The sequence below is a fragment of the Rutilus rutilus genome (assembly GCF_951802725.1).
Source record: "Rutilus rutilus genome assembly, chromosome: 13".
Classification (NCBI taxonomy): Eukaryota; Metazoa; Chordata; class Actinopteri; order Cypriniformes; family Leuciscidae; genus Rutilus; species Rutilus rutilus.
In genome coordinates, this window is record NC_140218.1 from 14,061,668 (window position 1) to 14,084,860 (window position 23,193).

At 38.6% G+C, this 23,193-nt stretch overlaps 2 protein-coding genes across 5 annotated transcripts; one reads left to right on the top strand and one right to left on the bottom strand.

The window, feature by feature from the left end:
* Nucleotides 1-285: 285 nt before the first annotated feature.
* On the top strand, nt 286-5,587 carry alkal2a (ALK and LTK ligand 2a). Of its 3 annotated transcripts, none has more exons than XM_084427823.1 (6): nt 286-1,043; nt 1,897-2,173; nt 2,983-3,036; nt 3,129-3,209; nt 3,438-3,505; nt 4,814-5,587. In XM_084427823.1, exons 2-5 carry the CDS (start codon nt 1,942-1,944, stop codon nt 3,494-3,496), a joined length of 426 nt encoding a protein of 141 aa, XP_084283949.1. In that variant the 5' UTR covers nt 286-1,043; nt 1,897-1,941; the 3' UTR covers nt 3,497-3,505; nt 4,814-5,587. The 3 variants fall into 3 exon arrangements, with proteins under 3 accessions (XP_084283949.1, XP_084283947.1, XP_084283948.1); XM_084427821.1 differs by having other exon boundaries at nt 411-1,043; nt 3,419-3,505; nt 4,811-5,587; XM_084427822.1 differs by having other exon boundaries at nt 416-1,043; nt 4,811-5,587.
* Nucleotides 5,588-6,087: 500 nt separating this feature from the next.
* On the bottom strand, nt 6,088-23,143 carry acp1 (acid phosphatase 1). 2 transcript variants are annotated; one of them, XM_084427819.1, is made up of 7 exons: nt 23,001-23,143; nt 22,770-22,844; nt 21,812-21,885; nt 21,096-21,209; nt 17,644-17,705; nt 13,395-13,500; nt 6,088-6,480 (listed from the first exon to the last, which is right to left on the bottom strand). In XM_084427819.1, exons 2-7 carry the CDS (start codon nt 22,810-22,812, stop codon nt 6,403-6,405), a joined length of 477 nt encoding a protein of 158 aa, XP_084283945.1. In that variant the 5' UTR covers nt 22,813-22,844; nt 23,001-23,143; the 3' UTR covers nt 6,088-6,402. The 2 variants fall into 2 exon arrangements, with proteins under 2 accessions (XP_084283945.1, XP_084283946.1); XM_084427820.1 differs by lacking the exons at nt 21,096-21,209; nt 23,001-23,143 and adding an exon at nt 20,930-21,043.
* Between the last annotated feature and the right edge of the window lie 50 nt (nt 23,144-23,193).

Below are 23,193 nucleotides of genomic sequence, written 5' to 3' on the forward strand. Positions count from 1 at the left end.
AGGCCTAAGCAAACAGGGCCCTCCTCATATTAACATTTATTTTCCCTTAAGTTGTTTCCCTCAATGTTCAGGTTTAATTCTGTGTAAGACAGTGAACACTTATATTGTTAGGTGTTGGTCTAATTGACTTTTAGGGGCCCTAGATGGTTGCCTACCTTTGCCTAGTGTTGAGTCCGCCCATGCAGATCACCGTTCGTGACCGGGATGGGAGCCAAATTGCTCCATGTTCTCTTTTGCTTTGAGGGAGTGGTATGAACGAAAGCAAACACAAACTAATCCGAACTCACTTTTCTCTGGTCTGTTTGGCTGACTGTTTCTCTTGCGCTATCATTACCATTACGCAGAATAATTACATCAGCTGCAGCCACTTCCAGGCATCGATCTGTAACTCGAATCAATCCTCTGGAGACACGAAGGGATGAAATGGTAATCTATGGTGGTGTGTGAGGGGAAAAACCTGATTTTCAGGCACTATAAGAGTTCCAGTCTGTGCAATGGTGGGACAGTTCCTGGTATAGCTACGTCTCTTCCTGCAAGCACAGCTTTCTAAGTGCTTTAATGAGATAGTGGGCAAGAAAAAATGTCCATGGGATGCTGCATGTGAGAAACGGGAATAAGAGGATGTGCAGCGTATGTGTGACGAGTTTCTAATTAAAGACACGGCGATGTAAGCCCTCGAGGGACAACTCCTTCCGTCTGGCAGCCTCAATAAATTGGCGAGAATTGACGACGAATGTTTTGAGACATTTACTACAAGCGGCGCGCGCGCTCAGTGTCCACGAGGAGCTTTCACTGGAGTTTTCTCAAGTCTCGGAAACATCAGCAAGGAGTCTGACCACTCAAACTTCCCACGCTTGAGTATAATAAAGGACGATTCGCTTGAAAGGATAGTTCTCTCTCTCTCTTTTTCCCAGCTCGTTCTGCAAACCTTGCGTGGTTATATAGGCACCGGACACTCGAGACTCAATAAAACACACCGCGCGCTCAATTGCCTCAGGCTGTGCCGATTGAGAGAAAGAACAGCAGCCAACGACCGTCCTCAGGTAGGTTTACTGGAGGCATTGGTGATTCTTTTTTTTTACTTTTTTTGTTTTGTTTTTTGACCATATCATACCTAACCTAACGTTATTGCTTACACATTTTTTTCTCCGGAACTATTTTGATTTACAAAAGGATTGTAAATTAGGAGAAAAATCACTACGCTTCTATGGGCTAGATGCTTTAAATGCGAATGTGTAGTTTCTTAGCTTGTACTTTCATAGTTTAACTAGTTACTTTATCTACAGTAGCCTATCAGTCAGTTTGAATTTGGTGAATTTCAATTCAGTCTGAATTTATGTTTAGGAGCTTATTGCACATATCTCTTTAAGAACTTTGGTGTGCTCATTTATATTGTATGTCTCGTATATTTTTCCATAAAACTCCTAATAAAACGAATAATGGTTAACAATAAAATCTAGGTGCAACGCTGAGATTATTTGGTCTTGGAAGAATATGCTGAGAAATTAGTTGATACTGAAACTTTTGATTGCATATGTGGGTATCTTTCCAAATCTGAGCACAGTTTGAGACATTGTTGAAATCTGTAACTCTAGAGAAAACACGTGTGAGTTTCTGGGATCTCTTTCTCTGGAGAAACATCTGAGGAGCATGACACTTCTTGTTTTGTTCTTCATGCAATTAAATCGCTGTCGATGAGAAATAAATGAGTTTGGATTACCTAAATGATTAAAAACTACTTTGTGAATGACACAAGAATGACTAGGCGTGTCCAAACTGCCTGGTAGTGAAAGTGAAATAACACTTCTTTTTTAAGAAATCGTAAAAGCTTCCAAAGTTTATTTTTAACGTAAAGTGGACTTTTGCATCTTATAAACCCTGTGACTTCTTCACCAGGACCTGGGCAGTGCGGGACGTGCGCGCACTCTGGTTGCGGGAGCGATGTGCGCGCTGCGTGCTCCGGTGATGCTAATGGGGCTCGTAATGTTAATCTGTACCTCCGCACAAACCGATGCCAGGGCGAACAAGGTCGAAAAAACATTCAGACGGATAATGGACATCACGAGACAGGTGGAAAACATATCTGACGACGCGAGCGCGCAGGAGACAGAGCGCGCACTCGAGCCAAAGGACGCTCATAATCTCAAAACGGAAAGTGGGGAAACAATTTTAGGTAAGCAGAGCATTAAATGTCCACAAAACTAAAAATGTATGTTGCCATTGCATTGGATAATTAAATGTGGCAAGTTACATTTAATAATAATAATAAAAAAAAGATAGCACACTTTTCAAGCAAACTGTATGTTTTTAAATTAAGATAAAATGACACTTACTGGTTGTCACACCTTATAGTGGAACATGTCCATGTATGCTTCCACCATAAATCACTTTGAGACCAGTTACTTAAAAGTCATTGCAAAAATAGGTCTAGCTAATTACACTTTTCTGAACCATTTCAGTCTATAATGTTGCCACTTGGTTTGATATTTTATGTAATGCAATGAAATCACACTCTATATGCCTTATTTTTCCTTGACCTATATTTAGGAAGGATATGACTTACCCACTAGGGCACTAGCCAAAATCTTAACTCTCAAAGCATTGGGTGAAACAGTGTTGCATTGCACTGTTGAGTGCCAACTAGTCAGACACGTGATATTGGTGATCAGCGACTCCCAGTTATATCAGTGGTCTCTGGCCTAGGATTTTATAAGAGAGACAACAAACTACATGTACTTAAAAAAGTACTGAACATACATTTGTGTTGAACGAATAATTATAATATTGGTGAGTGTGTCTAAGAATAGGTGATCATGGTGTGTACAGAAAGTTTTTTGGGGGGGGGTCTAAACCGCTTAGTTAGAGCATGATCATTGCTGGGGAATGTTGAGCTGAGTATTTGTCTGAGCTTCAGACTCGTCCCTCTTGCAGGATCAGCGGATATTCAGGATTTGACCTTTGAATGTTTCTTTCTCTTTGCAGAAATCTTTCCCAGAGACCTCAGAAAGAAAGAGAAGGTTATAAAACACTTAACAGGTGAGAGACTTTTGAGTTTTCTGTGACCTCAAAGCAACAAAGGAAAACAAACGTGTTGGAGAATTTTAACTGGGCTGTTTTCCTTCCATCAGGTCCTCTTTATTTCAGTCCAAAATGCAGGAAGACTGTTTACAGGCTTTACCATAACACCAGAGACTGCACCATCCCTGCATGTGAGTACAGTCAAGCTTTCCCATCTCTTCAACCCCACAAACAGGTTACACCTCTGCCCACATGCACCAGGACCCTGTACAAACTTTATATTCATGAGTCTCAATGTCGGCTAGGTGCCCCTGATTTACCTCTGCACATGGAGTTTTAACACAGAAACAGTATAGGCTACAAATTCAGGACTCATCCAGCTGATTATCCCACTCATCAGGCTTTACTCCTGTCCTCAGACTACAAAAGGTGCGCGCGACTCCTGACGCGACTGGCGGGGAGATGTCAAGAGGGTTAACTTTACCAGGTAAGACACTTTTAATTCCTTTTTTGGTTACACTTTATTTTTTGATAGACCACTTTACACATTCTACTGACTATAAGTAACTTTGCCAACCAAATCTTATTCAGTTGCAACTCTTTAGAGTATTAGTAGACTGTTAGGTTCAGGTTAGTTGAATAAGTTGATATGTACTTGCAAAGATACTTATAAGCCACGTTTCCACCGAAATTACCCCGGAACAATTTGTCCCAGGAACTTTTTTCCCTCAGACCTGTTTCTGCGTTTCCAAGTACACTGAAGATTAGGCAAATTAGTCCGGTGACGTAGGACTGCATGCACAGCAACAGATCAACAAATGCGGCATGAACTCAACCAATCAGCATGTTCAGTGCCCAAGTCCCACCCCCGAAAGTTCCTGAACTTTGAAAAAGTACTACCTCACAAGCAGGGACTTTCTAAGGGGTAAATTGCTCCCTGGAACTTAATTTAGACCCTGGTTCCTGCGGACAAAACAAACAGAGTGCCACCCCAAAGTTCCTAGTTCCTGGGGAAAGTTCTTGCAGTGGAAACGTGGCTATGGTTAGTAAAATGTCTGTAGAGGTGTTATTAGATATTAAGCAGACAGTCTAATAATACTATAATGACAGCTGACATGTAGTTGCAAAGTTACTTATAGGTAGTAGAATGACTAAAGTGGACCATCAATATGAAGTGTTTCCCTTCTTTTATCACTGAATGAAGGAAAATTGAGAGTTACAAGAAATTGGAGAAGAGATGGAGAATGGGATATGCAGGGTTCCCATGATCCTGGAAAAGTTGATGTCATTAAAAAGCCTAAATTTAAATAATTACATCTATATGCATTGATTTAAAAGTATAATATTTAAATTTGTTTATTTTAATTTGTCAGTTTTAATTTCACATTTGTCAGAATTTGTGGGAACTCTGGATACTACACAGATTCAAAACAAAAAAAGATGTTAGATATGTAGGTAAATTACAAAAGTACAACAAAAAAGGGATTTATTCCCCACTTTCAGAGAGGATGCATGCAGCTAAAGGTTTTGAGACCGAGAACACATTCCAGGATTAGATAACTTACAGATAAACCTCCGTGTCTTAGCGTTAAGATCTTTCGGATGTGATTTAAGCATGTATATAAACTTTACATCAATGCTTTGGAGACCACTTTAGAAGGAGTGCATGTAACAAACACCGTTTCCCAATTTTTCACAGAAGGGAAAGAATTTTCACATGCATCCAAGTGCACACATGTATATGAACACAGCCAAGTCTGAAACATCACTAAACTTCACATCCTTTATCAAGCAGGTTGAAGCCAAACCAGAGTGACCCCAAGAAGGAGGAAAAAAACAGCAGTCAAGTGCCTTTGGACAAGAGAAGAAAATTTAAACCAACACGCAACATTCCACATAATCAGCATATCGCGTCCAGAACACTGCTTCTGCCTCTCCGGAGAATTGATAGAGCAGTAAATGGACAGAGTAATGGGATGCACTTGCCCAAGGACGGTGTGATGGACTCCGCATGGAGCCGATGTTAAAATACAGGACGTCAGAGAAAGAAAGCAAAAAACGCATCTGGCGTATTGGGCTCTGAACCTGTCTGCCAAAAAAGAAAACCATTTTTCCATCGTTTCATCGTGAAAAAAAGGGATTGTCGTGGTTTTCAGTTTGTTCCCATCAAATAACATGACTCGCCACAGCCAGTGATTTTTTCGTGCGACATGCCTCGATGGGGTTACAATTCAGAGCTATGACGAGAAATTGTCAATTATGGTTCATTGCAACGAGAGAGCTTTCCTTTTCTCTGTGCTAGAACTGAAAACCAGTTAACTGCATGAACGTTTCCTTTCGCTTCTGTTTGCCAGCAGACAGGTTGCCTTTTGCAGTAAAACCGTGACCAAAAGCTTTTAGTTTTTGTGTGAGACTGAGTGTGTGACTGTGGAATATATTCAGTATATTTTGATATGTAAATATTGTACAAATGAGACCTATAACAAACATATCAGCGTCTGACGTACGACTGCTTCGTTGGGATATGTATATTTAAAAGACAATATATTTAAATAAATTATGATTGTTTAAACATTGCTGTCTTTGATATAAAAGTACACCAAAAAATTTGAGGTTAATCCTTTACAGCATGAAACATAGTCTCTCTGTGTAGTTTAACAGCTTATCTTGGCATCTGAAAATATTTTTTTAGGGAGTTCATGACCTCTTATCGCTCATGGTGGATGCTTTGGATGCTTCTGAGATATTGAATTTTTTTTGTCTGTAACCACACCAAAGATAATGGTCAATCTGTTGCTAAATATCTTAGCTCATCTGCTAAAAATCCTCCAGAGAGTTTCCCAAAAATATGAAGAGGATGAATAAGAGAGGAGGATAAAGGGGGGAGAGGTGGTGGAGAACAAAAAAAAAAAAATCAGTCATGTGGCATCCATCTTTCCTCATCTAAATCACCTAGATCCTAATTAATCAAAACAAGTGGCACAATCATATTCGAAGAAACGAGGGGAAAAGCCATAAACCTGTCATAGAAATGTACAAAAATTTTGCTAAAAAGTGGAAAAATAATTTCATGCGAAAGTAATTTCAGCATTTTTTGCCGGTTTATTTTGGTGAATTTACCCTTTTCAGAGAGTATGGTCAACAGAAGCAGTTTACAGCTGCTCACACAAGCATCCTATGACAACTTATTTTACAGTTAAGACAAAGTGCTTCTCTATATGCTGCTATCATTTGGCTTGCGTGCTTCGCTTATGAAGACACTTAAAGAATGTTTCAATCAGATATTTATATGTGAATTTCTCATGATGAGGCGTTGAAGGGTTCCAGAGGATGGTCGTTGTGTGTTTGTGTGTGTGTGTGTGTGTGTGTGTGTGTGTGTGTGTGTTATGAGTGCTGCTCCAGGAAGACTTTGCAGCACCTCGCACACTGTTCATACACCGTCTCGAAGTCTTTATCACTCCCCTGTGAGCAAAAACAAACAGAAACCATTAAAGACACCAGATTAAAGACAGCACAGCTGAAATGTCTTGATAATTGGTTATGAGCATATTTAGCCCTAATTTACTGCCAGTGTTTTTTCTCTAAAATACTTTAGTATGACTGAACTGAAACAATACTTTTTGTGCCTAATTTGAGCTTAAAAGTAATACCTATGAACTACTGTTGTCAGATTGTTTTATTATTGGCAAACAGTGGAGCTGCACAAGTATTACAATACTGGCCAATAGAATTAATCTGTCTATATAAACAACAACAACAACACTAAAAAACTAAAATCAGTCATTTTAGTTACAGTCATTAATGCTACAAATGTGCTTAGACATCACAACATTATAATGTATGAACAATATATATTTCTTCTGAGATTTGCTACAGAACACATTTAACTGTGTTATTAAATTATTAGCATTTTTAAAGATTAAGTTTAAGTGTTTAAGTTTAAGTTAGATGAAAGCAAAGCTAAATATGTACATGTAAAAATAGAGGAAATTAGATTTATATAGGCTGCCATTGACTGCAATATGGAATAACAACAATATGGAGAACAGATAAAATATATATCACATCAGTGCTATTTTAGTATTTTTAATATACTGTTATAATATTTAGTCATATTTTAAAATTGGCGTTTGTATATATTTTTAGTTTTAGTCATTTTATTTTTTTCTATTTAGCTTAAATTTTTTTATATTACAGTTTATTACAGTTTAAGCTTCAGTCATTTTAGTACTTCAACTTCAAACTTATTTCAGTTAGTTGACAAGGCAACATTTCACATTTTTAAGTTTTAAATAGATATAGTAAACAATAACAACACTGTTTCGCACAATTGGTTTCTTCTATTAGCCCAGTCTGAGAAGTTCAAAAGCCAAAATAGCTGTCGATCTTCTGTGAACACACACAATACCATCCCTATCTAAAGACACTGCACTCAACAGACCACATTTTCTGTAACAATTGAATCTTGGGAGATCAAAACAAAAAAAATTAATCTAGGCCTATCTGTAGAATGAGCATCACCGTAAGAGCAATTACAGGGCTGCCCCCTAATAGTCGACAAGAAGAGGCTTAGTCGACCAAATTTTAACTAGTTGGTTAGTCCACAGGAATTGGCAAAGTCACGCAGTCCGTGACAGACAGATCATAACACGACTGGTCCATGTGTTATGTAGGGCAGGAAATCCAAATGTTCGCCTATTATTCATCGACCTCAAACGTGGCTTATCATGTAAACCATGCAAGTAGTAGCCGCTTTACATGGCCGCTCCCTTTACGTTAACCTAAATAAATGTGCGCTAGTATTAGGCGCATATCCAAGTGTTCGTGAGGAGTGTGGAAGCTAAATTAGTAGTTTAACTTAAAGGGGTATTTACGGAAAATTACCCAAAAATGAAAATTAGCCCATAATTTACTCACCCTCATGCCACCCTACGTGTATATGACATTCTTCTTTCAGACGAATATAATCAGAATTTCTCAAAAAATGTCCTGGCTCTTCCAAGCTTTATAATGCCAGTGAATGGCCGGTTTCTGTTTTGAAGTCTATAAAGTGCATCCATCCATGATAAAAGTCCACACGGTTAAAAAAGGCCTTCTGAAGGGAAGCGATGCAGCCGTCTAAGAAAAATATCCACGTTTAAAACGTTATCGACTAAAATAACTAGCTTCTGGCAGACGGCCTACGCAAGTCGACTTGCGCCAAAAGACTAAAGGCCATTGCACACCGAGTCCGAAATTCGCATCTGAAATTTTCGCACGTAAAAAAAAAAAATCGACCTCACGTTATGTCAATCATGCTTGCACACTGTCTACGAAACTTTCGTCCGTAAAAAAAAAATTCGGATTGGGTTCGATTTTCTGCGTTTTTCGCATCCACAGCCAGTGTTTTGTGAGGTTTTTTGAAAATTCAGAGCCACCGTACAGGCGAACGACAAAATCCAGAATGACGTCTGACAAGTTGATACACTTCGTCTCGCAGCACAAGTACTGTATGAAAAACAAAATGCGGATTACAAAGACACTGAATAAAATATAACCTGTATACAGCTGTTCTGTCTGCCCAGCGCTTCTGCCGGCCGCGTGTGTGCGTGTGTGTGTCCGTCCATAGACATACTGCCAGTTTCTGTTCAGGATCGACTGGTTCACGGAAATTGGTGGTCTTCTTTTTAATATGTGGCTCCAGTATCGCTAGCAAAGCATCAAACTGTTCCACTGACATTCTGAGGTAAATTTTGAATCGTTTGGGATAATTTCGCAACTCGCAAATAATGGACCCAATATTTCCTCTTTCTTATTCTCTTTTTAAGAAGAAAGAGGGCAACAAATTCATCCTCACTGCTTGACGAATCCATTTAGTATTTTTTGCGTTTTTTTTCCGCAAAGGTTTAATAAATACGCATCGGACTCAGTGTGCAAGGTTTCTGTGCGTGACGAATTTTACTGCTGACGAACACGAAAAAACGCATACGAAAATTTCAGACTCAGTGTGCAATGGCCTTAACACTTGACGATGTATGACGTAGGAGTAGCCTAAAGCTTTGACACCTCGCGCGGTTCAAACAAACGGAATGGGCAACAAACTCAAGCTCCTCCCACATTTCTCTTTAAAAATTCTCGTTTTAGACTTCTAATTCGTGAATGGTGTTTTGTTTTGCTCTATCCTCTGCACTCCCGGGTTCGTCAATGCATCATGCATCAGGTCAAGGGTTACTCTTTCGCCGTAAGTCGTTGCGTACGGCTGTCGGAAGCTAGTTATTTTAGTCGATAAAGTTTTAAATGTTGATATTTTTCTTAGACTGATGCATCGCTTCACTTCAGAAGGCCTTTATTAACCCCCCTATTAACCCCCCTGAGCTGTGTGGATTACTTTTATCATGGATGGATGCACTTTATGGACTTCAAAACAGAAACCAGACATTCACTGGCATTATAAAGCTTGGAAGAGCCAGGACATTTTTTAATATAACTCCGATTGTATTCGTCTGAAAGAAGAATGTCATATACACCTAGGATGGCTTGAGGGTGAGTAAATCATGGGCTAATTTTCCTTTTTGGGTGAACTATCGCTTTAACGTGAATTTCTCTCTAAAGGCGCATCCTTATCCCATCTATGGAGATGGCAAGTCAGAACTGTCAACTTCATCTTTGCAGCGGACACTGACTCAGAAAACACTAGTTTGTTATTATATTGTTAAAGTCCTCCTGTAGTCATTCAATTTTATCCCTTAAAACTCATCTTTGATCACCGAAATGACATATTTAAATGTTTTTTCATGCTTTAAAATAGCTTGAATGTAACACTACACCCTGGCCTTATTTAGTATTCAAGATTCTATGAATATGCAAATTAGCCCCACCTCCACTCACTCACCAACAAACGGTTTGACAAACACCAGTGATTTCAAACCGTGTTTTTGAGACTGTCTGGTTCACTGCAGTTTTAAGGAGAAAATACTCAGCAATGGGTGTTGATTCATGAATTTGCACATGGTTTGTCTTAAAGCATATTAAAAACATCACATAGACATAAACAACATTAAAAACTTGATTTTCACCACAGGGGGACTTTAAAATGTTCAGAATGTTCATCTGTTTTTTCTGACCCATTCATAATCCAAAATTTGAAATGCTCACTATAATGGTTTAGTATATCTCTGTAATAATTCAATTAATATCCTAAACGTCTAACAAGTGACTACTAGTCGACTAGAAAAATCTTTAGTCTGGGGCAGCCCTAAGCATTTGGCTGGCGAATTGGAGCGCACAGCAAACATAGCACAGCGTACAGGCCAGTTTCCTATTCTGCACTGGCAGAAAGACCTACACAATTCAGCCAGCTGGTTGTCTGCCATGAAGAAATACAAGAAAGGAAACATACAACTTTACACCTTTCAGCATGCCAAGGATAATCTTCAACAACCTCAGAATGGCTGCGACACACATGTTCTGGAAGCCTTCAGCCTAGTGAAACATCTTCACAATGTGTCCTTAATCAGCCCTTAGACACCTTCTCACCTAAAAGCGAGTTTGCTGAACTTCACAGATGTGGCTTGGAGAGCTGGTGGTGAGAGCGGGATGACCTGACAGTATCTGGAGGGGTGAATGCTAATGATCTCAGATGGGGTGGCCCGTCAGGGGCTTTCCAATTTCTATTTCTCAACACACTCAACCTTTCCCTCCCTATCATCTCTCATAATCGGACACTGCTCCCTTCCAAACATCAGTTTTGAGGTTTTATCTGTTGGCTAATAACTTTTATGTCATACTTGGGTGTTTGTGACATGTTGTGACACTAAACATCCCTTTTTAATACACTTAATAATACTCTTACATTGGCTTTATTTCAACAAACATTGAACGCATACAGATTTATCCAGAGTTTTTGGCCTAATTGTTAAAGAGATACATCACCCAAAACAAGCTGCAATTTTATCGTAATTTATTCACCGCATGCTGTTGCAAAGCCATGTGACTCTTTCCTCCATGAAACACAAAAGGAGATTATTGGATAATGTCGACACTCTTTTCCATGCAATAACAATTGAAGGAAGGCTAAAGTTCTCAAGCTTCAAAAAGAATGCAAAAGCACCATAAAAGTGGTCGATCCAATTTTTTATCTACATTCAAAGTCTTCTAATACTGTATAATAACTTTGTGAGGAACAGTCCAAATTTAAGTCATTATTCACTGAAAATCTTGATCTGGTTTAAGAAACTTCAACATAAGCCATTTTCAATGAAAACTTTTCAACCGAATCAATCGTTCACGAATCAGACTGATCTGGCTCTTCAGTTCAACTGCATTCAAGTGTATCAGTAGTACATCATTTTATTTGTCTGTTCCTCAAGCATGAGTCATAAGGAATTATTTGTAAAGTTTATTTGTATTATAAGTTTGAAAGCCTCAGCCCAAATCACTGAAACTGTATGGAGGCTCCTTAAAAGAAATCCTCTTTTTTTGTGATCCAAGGAAGAAATACAGGCTTTGAATGACACGAGGACTGAATTTTCATTTTTGACTGAAGTATTCCTTAAAAGCTGTCCTCACCCACAAGACATTAATATCCAGTGAGTGTTGACAGTTTGCAGAAACTCTGCAAATGGAGTACGCCTTAAACACACACAGATATCCACTGAGGAATCCTCATTCTTAAACATCAGTCAGGGGCCAGGACCACACAATGCATCAAATTTTCATCTTTTCTGAAAAGATCTAGACTGAGGACATGATTTATTGGCTAATTTATTGCATAAGTACATGATTATGCATTTATCCAAGCACACCACAACCAAATAAGCAGCTTGCAGCATTCCCAAAAAGTTTTCTTTACACGATCAACAACCCTCAACCAACCACAACACACACCAATAAAATGTGTATAATTTAAAAATAAAATTATAAAAAATTAGGACTGTCAGCGTTAACGTATGCGATTCATTTAAAACCCTTAATGCACTAAATTAAAGCAAATAACGCCAAGTAACTTACCGAAGCACGTGAAATTGTGTCATTAACGTGCTTGCGCCTTGATGATCTTAGAAGTCGGGAGTTTATCACTCCGCGCTAATGTAAAAAAACCCAGGCTGACTACATCAGAGATGGCAGAGAGATTAGTGACTCGCAGCTAGTTTTCAGTGAATTATTCATTAAAGTGTGTTTCGCTTTAAAACACATTCTCTGTCATGTTCTGTGATTGTTTCTGAAGTGCACTGTGTGAAATACAGACTGAACGGAACGTCAAAACATCCTAGGCCAGATGATATGTATGTTGATGTATGTTGCTATGTTTAGTAATTCTGAATGGATCTGTGTATTGTAGTAGGCATATGCGGTCAGGTCAAGGCGGTTGGATTAGATTTTTTTTGGCATTTACATGTGGTTCTGTTCAGTATTGTAACTTGACTAAAATGTAGACAAGCTCTTTGCTGATGCACTGTACACATACTTTACATTGAATTAAAAAAAAAAAAATTACTTCATGTGTGCTTTTGTGTGCATGCATTTATAAATTAAACGGACTCCTTATAACATTTGGTTATTTGGTATCCTTTTGAAGTCTTAAAATGTCCTTTTTTTTGGAAAGATTTACCTTATGAATCACCCTTCAATCTGATTGTTTACTTTGCTGGATAGAGCAAATGATGGCAAAATGAACGTGTTAAACAAGATGGTGTATGTCTAATTTTGCGATTAATCACACAAAAAGGTGCGATTACATTTTTTAAGAAGTCCTATCAAATATAATCATCAAAAATACATATTAGCAATAGTCCTGGCCACAAACTCACACCATTAGTCAAGCTACTGCTGTTTGTCAATGTCGGACTGGTCAGGATGCACAAAAAGAGCAATGTTTCAATAGTGCCACAGTGTTTTCTAAAAAATTAACCTTACGTTCTCTTTGTCTATTAAGCAGGGATAGAAGTATTTCAATATCCAAAAAAGCAATATACAAAATGTGAAATTATGAATCATCATGAATCACAAGAATCCTCCTTCCAAACAATGATTACATTTTTAAGACGAATGTGAAAAGGAAGTGATGATTGTGGGAAACATCCAAATGATCTAACATCGCTAGGTTGATTTGAAACGGTTCGCACACTAGACAGCTGGAGTCGCGATTATGGGATGAACATGAACCCTAAGACGTCATATAAACTCACAATATGTTCTTAGACCATAGGATTCTGAGGCATATGTCCAATTGATTGGATCTTTCATAATATCTATAAATAATGATAATATAGCCTAATATAATATAAAAACAGGTTTCTTCATTTTATTTTGGGCCTTTGGCTACTTTCATTGAGTATTTGGCAATAGATGACCAGGGTTTGGCACAGATCTTGCTGTGTGCATGTGTGTACACTTACATAGTACGGATCTTGGATAATAAGCTGTTTTTCAGGATCGTAGGAGCCCAGCAGCTCAATCTTGGCTTTGCTGTTTTTTATGCTGCTTGCCTTCTTGTTCAGATCTCTGTAAGAAAACAGTACACACAGCTTAGATCCTGTGCAGCCAATGAACTGGTGCATAATCATATCAATGGTGCGATTTCTTAAATTCTTCCAGATTCATTCACAAATATGATTTAAGCGCAAATGAAACTTGACAGGAACTGTCTGTTCTTTCTGCAAGTCTCCCAGGACCAGGATGTTGCAACACACACACACACACACACACACACACACACACACACACACACACACACACAGCTGAAAAAATCTAAATAAATTACTCATAACAACACACATAACAACGCCAAGGTACTGATAGCTCATGTGGTTAATCATGAATGACGAGACTATTAAAAACAAACAATAATCACTAGGAATATACAAAACTATATATCTTCAAACTAGTCTGTGGGTTGTTTGAAATATGTTTTTTCAAACTGAAGAGAAAATAAAATAATACAGATAAATATATTTAAAAAGTGCATCAAATGCACCAAATTTGACATTACTGTTTAATTCAGGATGGATATATATTTAATCAAAAATATTTTATTCTATTGACAGCCTTTTTTATTCAGCAAGGATGTATTAAATTTATATTTAAGACATTTATAATGTTACAAAATATATCTATTTAAAATAAATGCTCAGATTTTTTAACTTTCCATTCATCAAAAACCCACAATTGTTTTAAACATTGATCATAATAATAAAAAAAAAATTCAGCATATCAGAAGGATCATGTGACATGAAGACTGGAGTAATGATGCTGAAAATTCAGCTTGGCAAAGGAATAAATTACGTTTTAAAATGTATTCAAATTGAAAAGTGTTGTTCTAAATTGTAATAATATTTCACTACATTACTGTTTTTATTCAGCATTTTCTTTTGCTGAATTTCTGTGCCTTGGTGAGCATGAGACTTTAAAAACATTACAAATCTTACCGACCCCAAACTTTTGAATGGTAGTACGTTAAAATATATAGTTGCCTTTAAATTTTAGGAAGGGAGTACCTAACCTCACAAGAAGATAACGATATCTGGGGGTCAGTGGCATAAAAAAGTTTGAATGATTATTAAACTAATTGGTAGTGCTGCACGACTAATCATATTGCTATCGCGATGTCAAGCCTACGCGATTATATGACGCAAAATGTTGCGATTTTATATTAAATAAACAAATTAGCGCTGTTAACGCAATTAACGCAGCATCTGTTCATTTTTGGCATCCTTTGGCTAGTGTTACATGATCTCGCTCTTATTCATGCAAATGCTTTTAAACCATTCATGCGCGATTAGACAAAAATGAACGCGCTGCCTGTGAATGTCATGACTGTGACGCACAGAAAGACTCGCGGTAATATCGTGCGTGCGCACAAAACAGCATGCCAGAATACAGTTCTCTTTCGAGCTTGAACGAACAATAACACACACAATTATGCCAAAATGTCTTTTTGTCGAGTATCTTCATAACATAAGAGTAGTCTTATGATGAACGTGAAGAGTTGTGACTCGTGAGAGAATGAGGCGTGTGAGATCCGCGTCTCTGACAGCAGCGACTGACTGGTCTTAAAGGGACAGTACACAGTAGCCACTAATTATATCTGTCGCTAAAGTTAATCAAAGAACAAAGGGAACAGAGAAAAACACTCACTGCTCTTGACTAAATAACTTTTTTCTTTAGGCAGATTATCACTAATCTGTGTGTGCATTTATTTTCCTTGAGACCCAAGCAAGTTGACTCATGAAACCATTTGTTTATTATATCGCAATCGCAATATTGACCTCAATTATCGCAATATGACATTTTCCCCAAATCGTGCAGCCCTACTAATTGGTCGTTCAGCATCTTGACCAAGAGTCTCATTAACTCTCCAGTTCAGAGATCATCCCTTCCAGGTTTGAACCTATGGCCTTTATGTAGGATTACCAGCTCAGACCTTTAACCTTTAAGGCACACCACCCATTCACATAATAATGTCAAAATATAGCAGGAAAAATACAACAATTGATGACCTCACATGTATATTTTCAATCTTGATTAACCCAAGACAGATAATCATCGCTAAAGCTTGACTCTGAGATCGCGTCAGTCTGTCGTGCTGAGCAACGGAGAAAAAGCGGAGACCTGGAACTACAGAGAAAAGACAAGGAATCTAAAGAACTCAGTAATCTTCTTAATAAGCACTGGATCTAGCAGGAACATGTGATTCCGAATACCCCTCCCCACCCCCCATAAAGAAAAAAGACCTTCCTGCGCCCTTTACTTTATTATACCACTCATGGTACGCGCACAGACTGCTGACAGATCCATGATATAATTCATTCACTTAGTTCTGCACGATATCAAACATCATTCTCATGTCAGAACGGTAAATGTCAAGGGCCAAGTTGCTGCTCATCACTTTGAAGCTTGTCAAATCGAAGAGAAGCACACTTTTCTCAAATGCTCAGCAAATGTTCCCTAAAACTGTCGAGTTGAGACCAATAAAACAAGAAAATGCATGGCAGAAATAGAAACACATGGCAGCAAGTAATATAAGCAGAGGTGGACAAAATATACAACTTCCTTACTTGAGTGAAAGTACAGATACTACTAGGCAAATATTACTCCGTTACAAGTAAAAGTACAGAAGTACTCGTTTTAAAAATATTTAAGTATCAAAAGTTAAAAGTAAATGTCAATGCATTGTTTTATTATTGTTGTATGTAATACTTACAGTACCTTACACCTCTGAGGTAACCTAGGTCCTAGTAAATACACCTACCAGTTAGTAGTATTTCAGAGCTTTTAAAATGTTATAAAACCTATAGAAATGAAACAACTGAATTGACAAAAAAGACAGCCAATCCTCCCACCCCAACAAAAGAAGTACACATATATGTGTATCCATTCAGGCACATTTGAATCAAGTGGTCTGTAAAACTGTAAAAACCCAGCTACACAACCACAGCTGTATAAATGCCCAACAGCAATACTGCCGAGGATCTCTTTTCATCCATTTTGCCACCAGTTGAATAGCGTTCAAAGAAAATGATGGGGAAATCACTGAACTTCACGTCATGTGACCCTACAAGAGTGATTACTGATAGGCTGTCTGTCACCTGCAAAAAACAATCACGTTTCAGAGATGGAAAAAAAAAACATCCCCTGACTGACGTTACTACTTTCTACTCAAGGATCTTGACAGAAATGTAGTGGAGTAAATAGGACCATATTTGTCTTTCAAATGTAGTGAAGTTACAGTAAAAAGTTTCCAGAAAAAATAATACTCAAGTACAGATACTCAAAAAAGTGTACATAAGTACGGTACTTAAGTAAATGTACTTTGTTAATGTCCACCTCTGAATATAAATAATCGGGGTGTAAAACGTTTTGAGCTTGTCCACTTTCGACCACTTCCAGAGGTAGTAAAAACGCATTAGATTGGATTTCTTTCGCAGTGTAAATGCTCGTGGTCGAATGCGTATGAACAACAGCAAAAGTCCGCCTGCTCTCCACCTACTGACCCAATGCGTAGTCTTGTGTAGACCCAATGTAGTCTTGTGGCTGTCAGAGCAGAAAGGAAAGTTGCTGCTCTCTGTATGTTTTTCCGTCCTCTCTAGGCACGTTCATATGTAAATTGTGCGATCTTATTTCGTACATTAGATCGAAAGATCTAAAAAAGCCCATACATAGACCCTTACCTTGAAGAAATCAGTACAGAAGAGGTCGAAAGTGGACAAAAGAGACGGATTAAAACAACAGGTGTAAACAGGAATGTGTCTCCCTCGTCTACTTGTGATCAGATCGACCAAAACGTCTTAATACAACGGCCATAATCACTGAGACAAGCATGTAACTGACAGTATCAAAAACAGGCAGCCAGGCGGAGCTTGAAACACACATCGCACCCATCTGTCTCATAAAGAGAAGCATGCAGAGGTGAGCGTGGTTGATCATATATAAGACTACACAGGATTGATACATACAGGATTGATTTATTTATATACACACACACACGCGCACATATCTAACTTTATATATGCACACACACATACCATATACATTCATAGGTAATGTTTTTTGAGGGTGGGGGTGAGGGTGTCATATCTTACACAAGATATCAGAATAGCCAGATTTAGGATCCCACCACCAAAATCCCAATTGAACCCATGCACATACCTCAAGTTGCTATCGTCCATGCAGAGGATGTGGTCAAAAGTCATGAAGTCATCTTTGGTGACCTAACAAACAGAAAGACTGTGTAAGTAACCCATGTAACACTTCATTCACATTGTCCATGCAGTGACCCACTAAGCACGGGCCAGTGGTTTCAGCCCACAGCCCCCCCCCCTCCCCCATATCCTCTCTCCATTTTCATCTCTAATTCTTCCTGTCTTTCACCAAAAGAGGCAAATATGCAGCCAAAAGAGCACATTGCTGGCTTGGACAAGTTCCATGGAACATAAGCAAAAGGCCAGAGAACGAGAAGACGTGCCGTCTTTGCCTGTTCGAACATTCGCTCCCATCACTCAAGACATGGAGGTGAGAAATGGATCAAAGCACATCTGTGGCTGCATATATATGCGTGCATATATTGAGCAAGAACACATTATTCATCTGGGACACCACTGCACGGAGTGAGCCATGATATAAATCTATGTTTCCAATTTACAAAAACAACAAAGAGCAAAAACTTGAAATCTTGAACAACACATACGTGTGTGCGTGTGTGTGTGAGGGGGGTGGGGGGTGGGACGCCTGTTTGGCTACATGTGTTTCCTAGTATAATTGGGGGCTGTTGATTTGTGTGAGGTCAGCGGGACAAAGATGTCTTTAGTGTGAGCTCAGCTCCGTACAGCCCCGTATGAACCTGACCTCTAAAGGCCGAGCTAAAGCTTGCCCACATGACTGGAATATCTGACTGACGGCTGGAATCTGTGGGTGGAAAGCACGCGAGTTTGCAGTTTCTCTTAGTAATAGGTCAGTAATAGGCCAGACCATGTAAGCCTATATTTCAGGCAAAGTGATACAGCAGCCAACTTATGTTTGACAGGTTTCAATGAAGCCATTTAGGTTGTGATGACCAACAACATAAAACTAAATTAAAACTAGTGGAATAATCAAAATGGTTAAAAGAGAGAAAATGTACAATCATAATGAGAGAGAAACAATAACACTCAGACAGCTTGAAGTGAATTCATTTGTTTTACCGCACCTCTCACTAGACGCGACTGTTTATTGACCGTGCTCACCATAATGTGAACAAGGGCAAGGTGCGCTCTTGTGCGAACACTGAATTGTTACTGAAATCTTGTCACTGAAATCTTGTCACAGATTTCTCTAGGTCACCGATTTCTGCACCATTTCCTAGGCTTAGGGCTTACTGTTGTCACACTGCTCAGCTACTACAGCCACTTCATTTGCCCTATCTGCCTGAAACTAAATTATGTAATTCATATTTAAAGTCTGCGTGAACCGGAAGTTGCAAACGACTTTTCTCCAGTGTTGTGACGTATTTCCCAGTGACAAGGAATATTGAACAGAGGGCAGGGTTTTACTCTAGCGCTCCTCCTCTCCATCTCTCGCTCATTACAGACTAACGATTTGAGGGGAGTGGTTAAGCGTTTCCCAAACCAAGCCGTCAAACCTACGTCATCAGAGAAGGAACGCCATTCCAGACCGGAAGTAACTTTTCAAACTTTGATTAAAGATTAAATTCTTTAACTTGCACGGATTAATTGTTCACCACAAGACTAGTAATATGCGCTAACAAAGTAAATAGGGTCAATTTTGATTTCAGTTGGACTTTAAGCAATAGGCTATCACACGAGCAAGAGCGCTGTTGTTCCAAATATCAACAAGGAATGTCATATGTTAAGACCAACTGCAAGTGTGACGTTTTTATAAAACAGTTCAATAAATAAGTTAACATCGAGTAACTTACGTTTGAGTCACAATATTTCGAGTTAGAGAATCACTTGTTGCCACCTACTGGCGTAACTTAGTAACCTGCACACATAGTAACAGAAAAATCCCCACTACTTGAGAAAAAAAAAAGCCTTTGGCCTGGTTTCACAAACAGGGCTTAAGGCCTCATTATACTTCTGCGTCGGACCTACGCCGGAGCCTATACGCCGTAGGCAACGTGTTGGTTTTAATTTATACTTCTGTGTTGTTGTCCGCGTTGACGCGCACCTAGGGAGCATGTGAAACCCCGAGGGAGGGGTTCTGGCAGACCAATCACAGCGCTGGCGTCCGCGTAGAATTGACGCGTTGTTACATTTTTGGAGAGGTGCACGTCAGGTTACGCCGTAGGGTACGCGCGCTACACACAGCCTACGACGTAGCTACGGCGGCAGTTCGACGCAGAAGCATAAAACAGGCTTTAGATTAAGCCAACATTAGGCCTTAGTTCAATTAGGAGATATAAGTAGCTTTGATAAACATGCCTTAGAAAAAAACATTACTTGTGTGTGCATCTCGAGACAAAACAATAGCACAGACATATTTTTTAACATGTCAGTGCAAGTTGCTTTCAGTTAAAACAGCTCAAACATGCATTTTAGTCTGTGACTAGGCTTAAGCCTTGTCTGTGAAAGCGGGAGTTTATATGTTTGTCTGTGGGACCCAGCAACAGCACCAGTACCGCTTCCCTGAAACGAAGGTTAGTTATTTTTAATTGATCTCTTTTTGATTTATGTATGTGCTATGAAAGATATGCTTGTGATACATTATGGACCAAACATGTCTTATCACAATACACACCAAACACTATTTGGAAGCCAATTCAAAACAACAAACTCTGTGGAGAATTTCCTCAAGAAATGTACAAGATATGGCAGAAAACACAGAGGGAGATGGAGTCAAGAAGGGGTCAACAGCAGTCACGGATGCCTGTCAAAATCAATTTATAGGCAAGAAGTTAAAAATAAGGAAGAAAGATAAAACATCTATGGTGTGTGACAAAGATAAAGTGCTTTTGGCTGTAAATTACGATTAGAGAATGCTCACACCAGTTCTCTTGCCAAAACTGGCTTTATTTGTGTATCTGCAAGGTTTCCGTATGAGTAACACTGACTGAAGTTAGTGAAATTTTGATCAATGTGTCATTAACATCGTACTGTACATCAGTACTGTGCTGAAAGCTTCTTGCACTCTTTCTCCTACATCTATCCAGCTTATTTTTAATGTAAGAGCGTTAACTTGAATGTGCAAAGCTTCCAGTTATATTGTGCTTGGTATATATGCTGCTTTATATTGCAAACTGTTATTTGTTATCATGGAATTGTATCTTGTTGTCGTTCTCATTAACACACTGGTTTGTAGTGCAAATAATTCAATGTTATTCCTCTAGTTATATTTACCTATACCGGAAATCTCACACATTCAGAGAAAACAGCATACTTCCGCGTTGTAAAATAAGGTGGATATCACATGTACAGACAAAATCCCACATCTGCAGTACCTGTCGTGCCCTGTGATCTGTCTCTATGTCATGTTTCCTGAGGCAGGCCAGACCACGGGCGTCAGGAGCGCTGCCAATATTCCAATCTGAGGTGGCACCAGAGTCTATAACCCACTGTAACACACAGAGAACACGGTTCTAAGTGCTAATCAGGACCCCGCCGTACCTGCCGCGCCACGTGCCTCATGGACACGCCGTGTTTCTTCATGCAGGCCAGGCCACGGTGATCCGGGGGGTTTCCGATCTCATAGGTGGACGTGGCGGCACTGTCTATTCTCCACTGAAGACACACATACACACAGCATTGATGATGATGATGAAATTATACACACAAACAGAACAGAACAGAAGAATAGCATTTATCTGAAGAACTTGGTCCATATATACTGTGTGTTACTACATGAACAATCGGATCATGTTGGCCAAGTATTCTTTTTTGAATATTTCTGGCCTTGAACTTTAAGGCTGGAATGAATCTGAAACCATTTCTTTGTATTTCATCTTTTGACTCATGTCAAACTTTTTGTACAACAACATGTCATGTTTGTCCCTTGTGCAATCTCAGTAATAAAGTCAAATCTCCATAAGAGCACGTGTATCTGGCAAACAAAAATAATCACGACACTGATACACTCATCCAAAGGGAAGATGAGGTGTTAGGCTAAAAGTAGTTCAGAGATTTTTGCTCTGGAGTGCCAATGTCACTTTGTTACATACCTGCTAGAACTTTAAGACCAGATACATTACATTCATCCAGAAGATGATGTACTGTTGAAATCTATTCACTGAAGCACATGCGATTATTTATAGTCTTTGCAAGCTAAGACCAAATGTTGATATATACATCATTCAATAAAAGAAGCATCACAAGCAGTGACATACCTTGTCCACCACCCCACTGTCTGTGGCCATCTTCCTGAAAACAGCCTCAGCAATTGGGGATCTGCAAATATTCCCTGGGTATTGAGGAAAGGGAAGAATTGTATTGCTTTAGATGCCATGTAAATTACAATTTACATGTGACCAAATTCCATATACACAAACATGTACAAAATGTATCACATCATCACTCCAGTCTTCAGTGTCACATGATCCTTCAGAAATCATTCTAATATGCTGATCTGATGCTCAAGAAACATTTCTTATTATTATCAATGTTGAAAACAGTTGTGCTGTTTTATATTTATGTGGAAACAGTGATACATTTATTTTTTCAGGATTCTTTGATTATTAGAGCAAAAGAACAGAAATATGAGTCTTTAACACATTCTTGCCTAATTGAAGTATTCATCTCTTCAAAAAAAAAAAAAAAGATATATATATATTTCTGACACCAAACTTTTGACAGTAATGTATACTTATATATTTTATGTAGGCTACTTGACTACTTGCCATAAAATAAAAATAGCCAAATACATAAATAACAATACAATTTTATGCAAACTGTAAAGTGGATAATAAAAATTACCCTAATAACGTTATGAAAATGTGTAAACCTTAGTAAATGGGATTAGGCCTAGTTTTTGTGTTGAGCATGACTCACCCCGGGCAAGTGGAAAAAAAAATGTATTAGCCTAAAACTATGTTTAAGAGAATAAACATACGGGTGATCAATGCTGAAAATATACATACAGTGTAGCTTTAAGCGCCAACATTAACACGAAGTGTTTATTAATCCTATACAGCTCACGATTCATTCACTGAACGAGGCCAATAAAAATCGATTGAAACGGTGATGAAGGTTTGACGGTTTCCTCCAGCTGAAATGTTACTTCATCAGCTTCCCGTCTAAACATCACAAGTTAGAGAAGGTCTGGCGATATTTTATAATCTTTCTTACCCAAGCACACGAATAACACCGACCTTCCACCGGGAGCCGCCATATTGGTTACTTGAGGGTTGTCCGAATTTCCGCCTGTACCAAATTCACCAACAAAAAAAGTTTGTAGGTTTTTGAGGACATACATAAAAGTGTTGAAAATAAATAATTGTTTAAAAAAAAAAGTATTTTTAAGATATTACTAGTGTACAGTATATATTAATAATGTGAAAACCTGACCTACATACACACCTATACTTTAAATTCTCTCTCATATACATCATTACTATGACGTCCTCTAACAACTTTAGTATCACACAAAGTTTCCAGAGCATAGTTCTGAGAAAATGTCTTGTGTTATGGTTTGCCAGTAGGCTATGCCTAAACTGCACAATAATGATTAAGAAACTATTCCCTGGTGTCTTTTCAGGCTTGCATAAGCTTA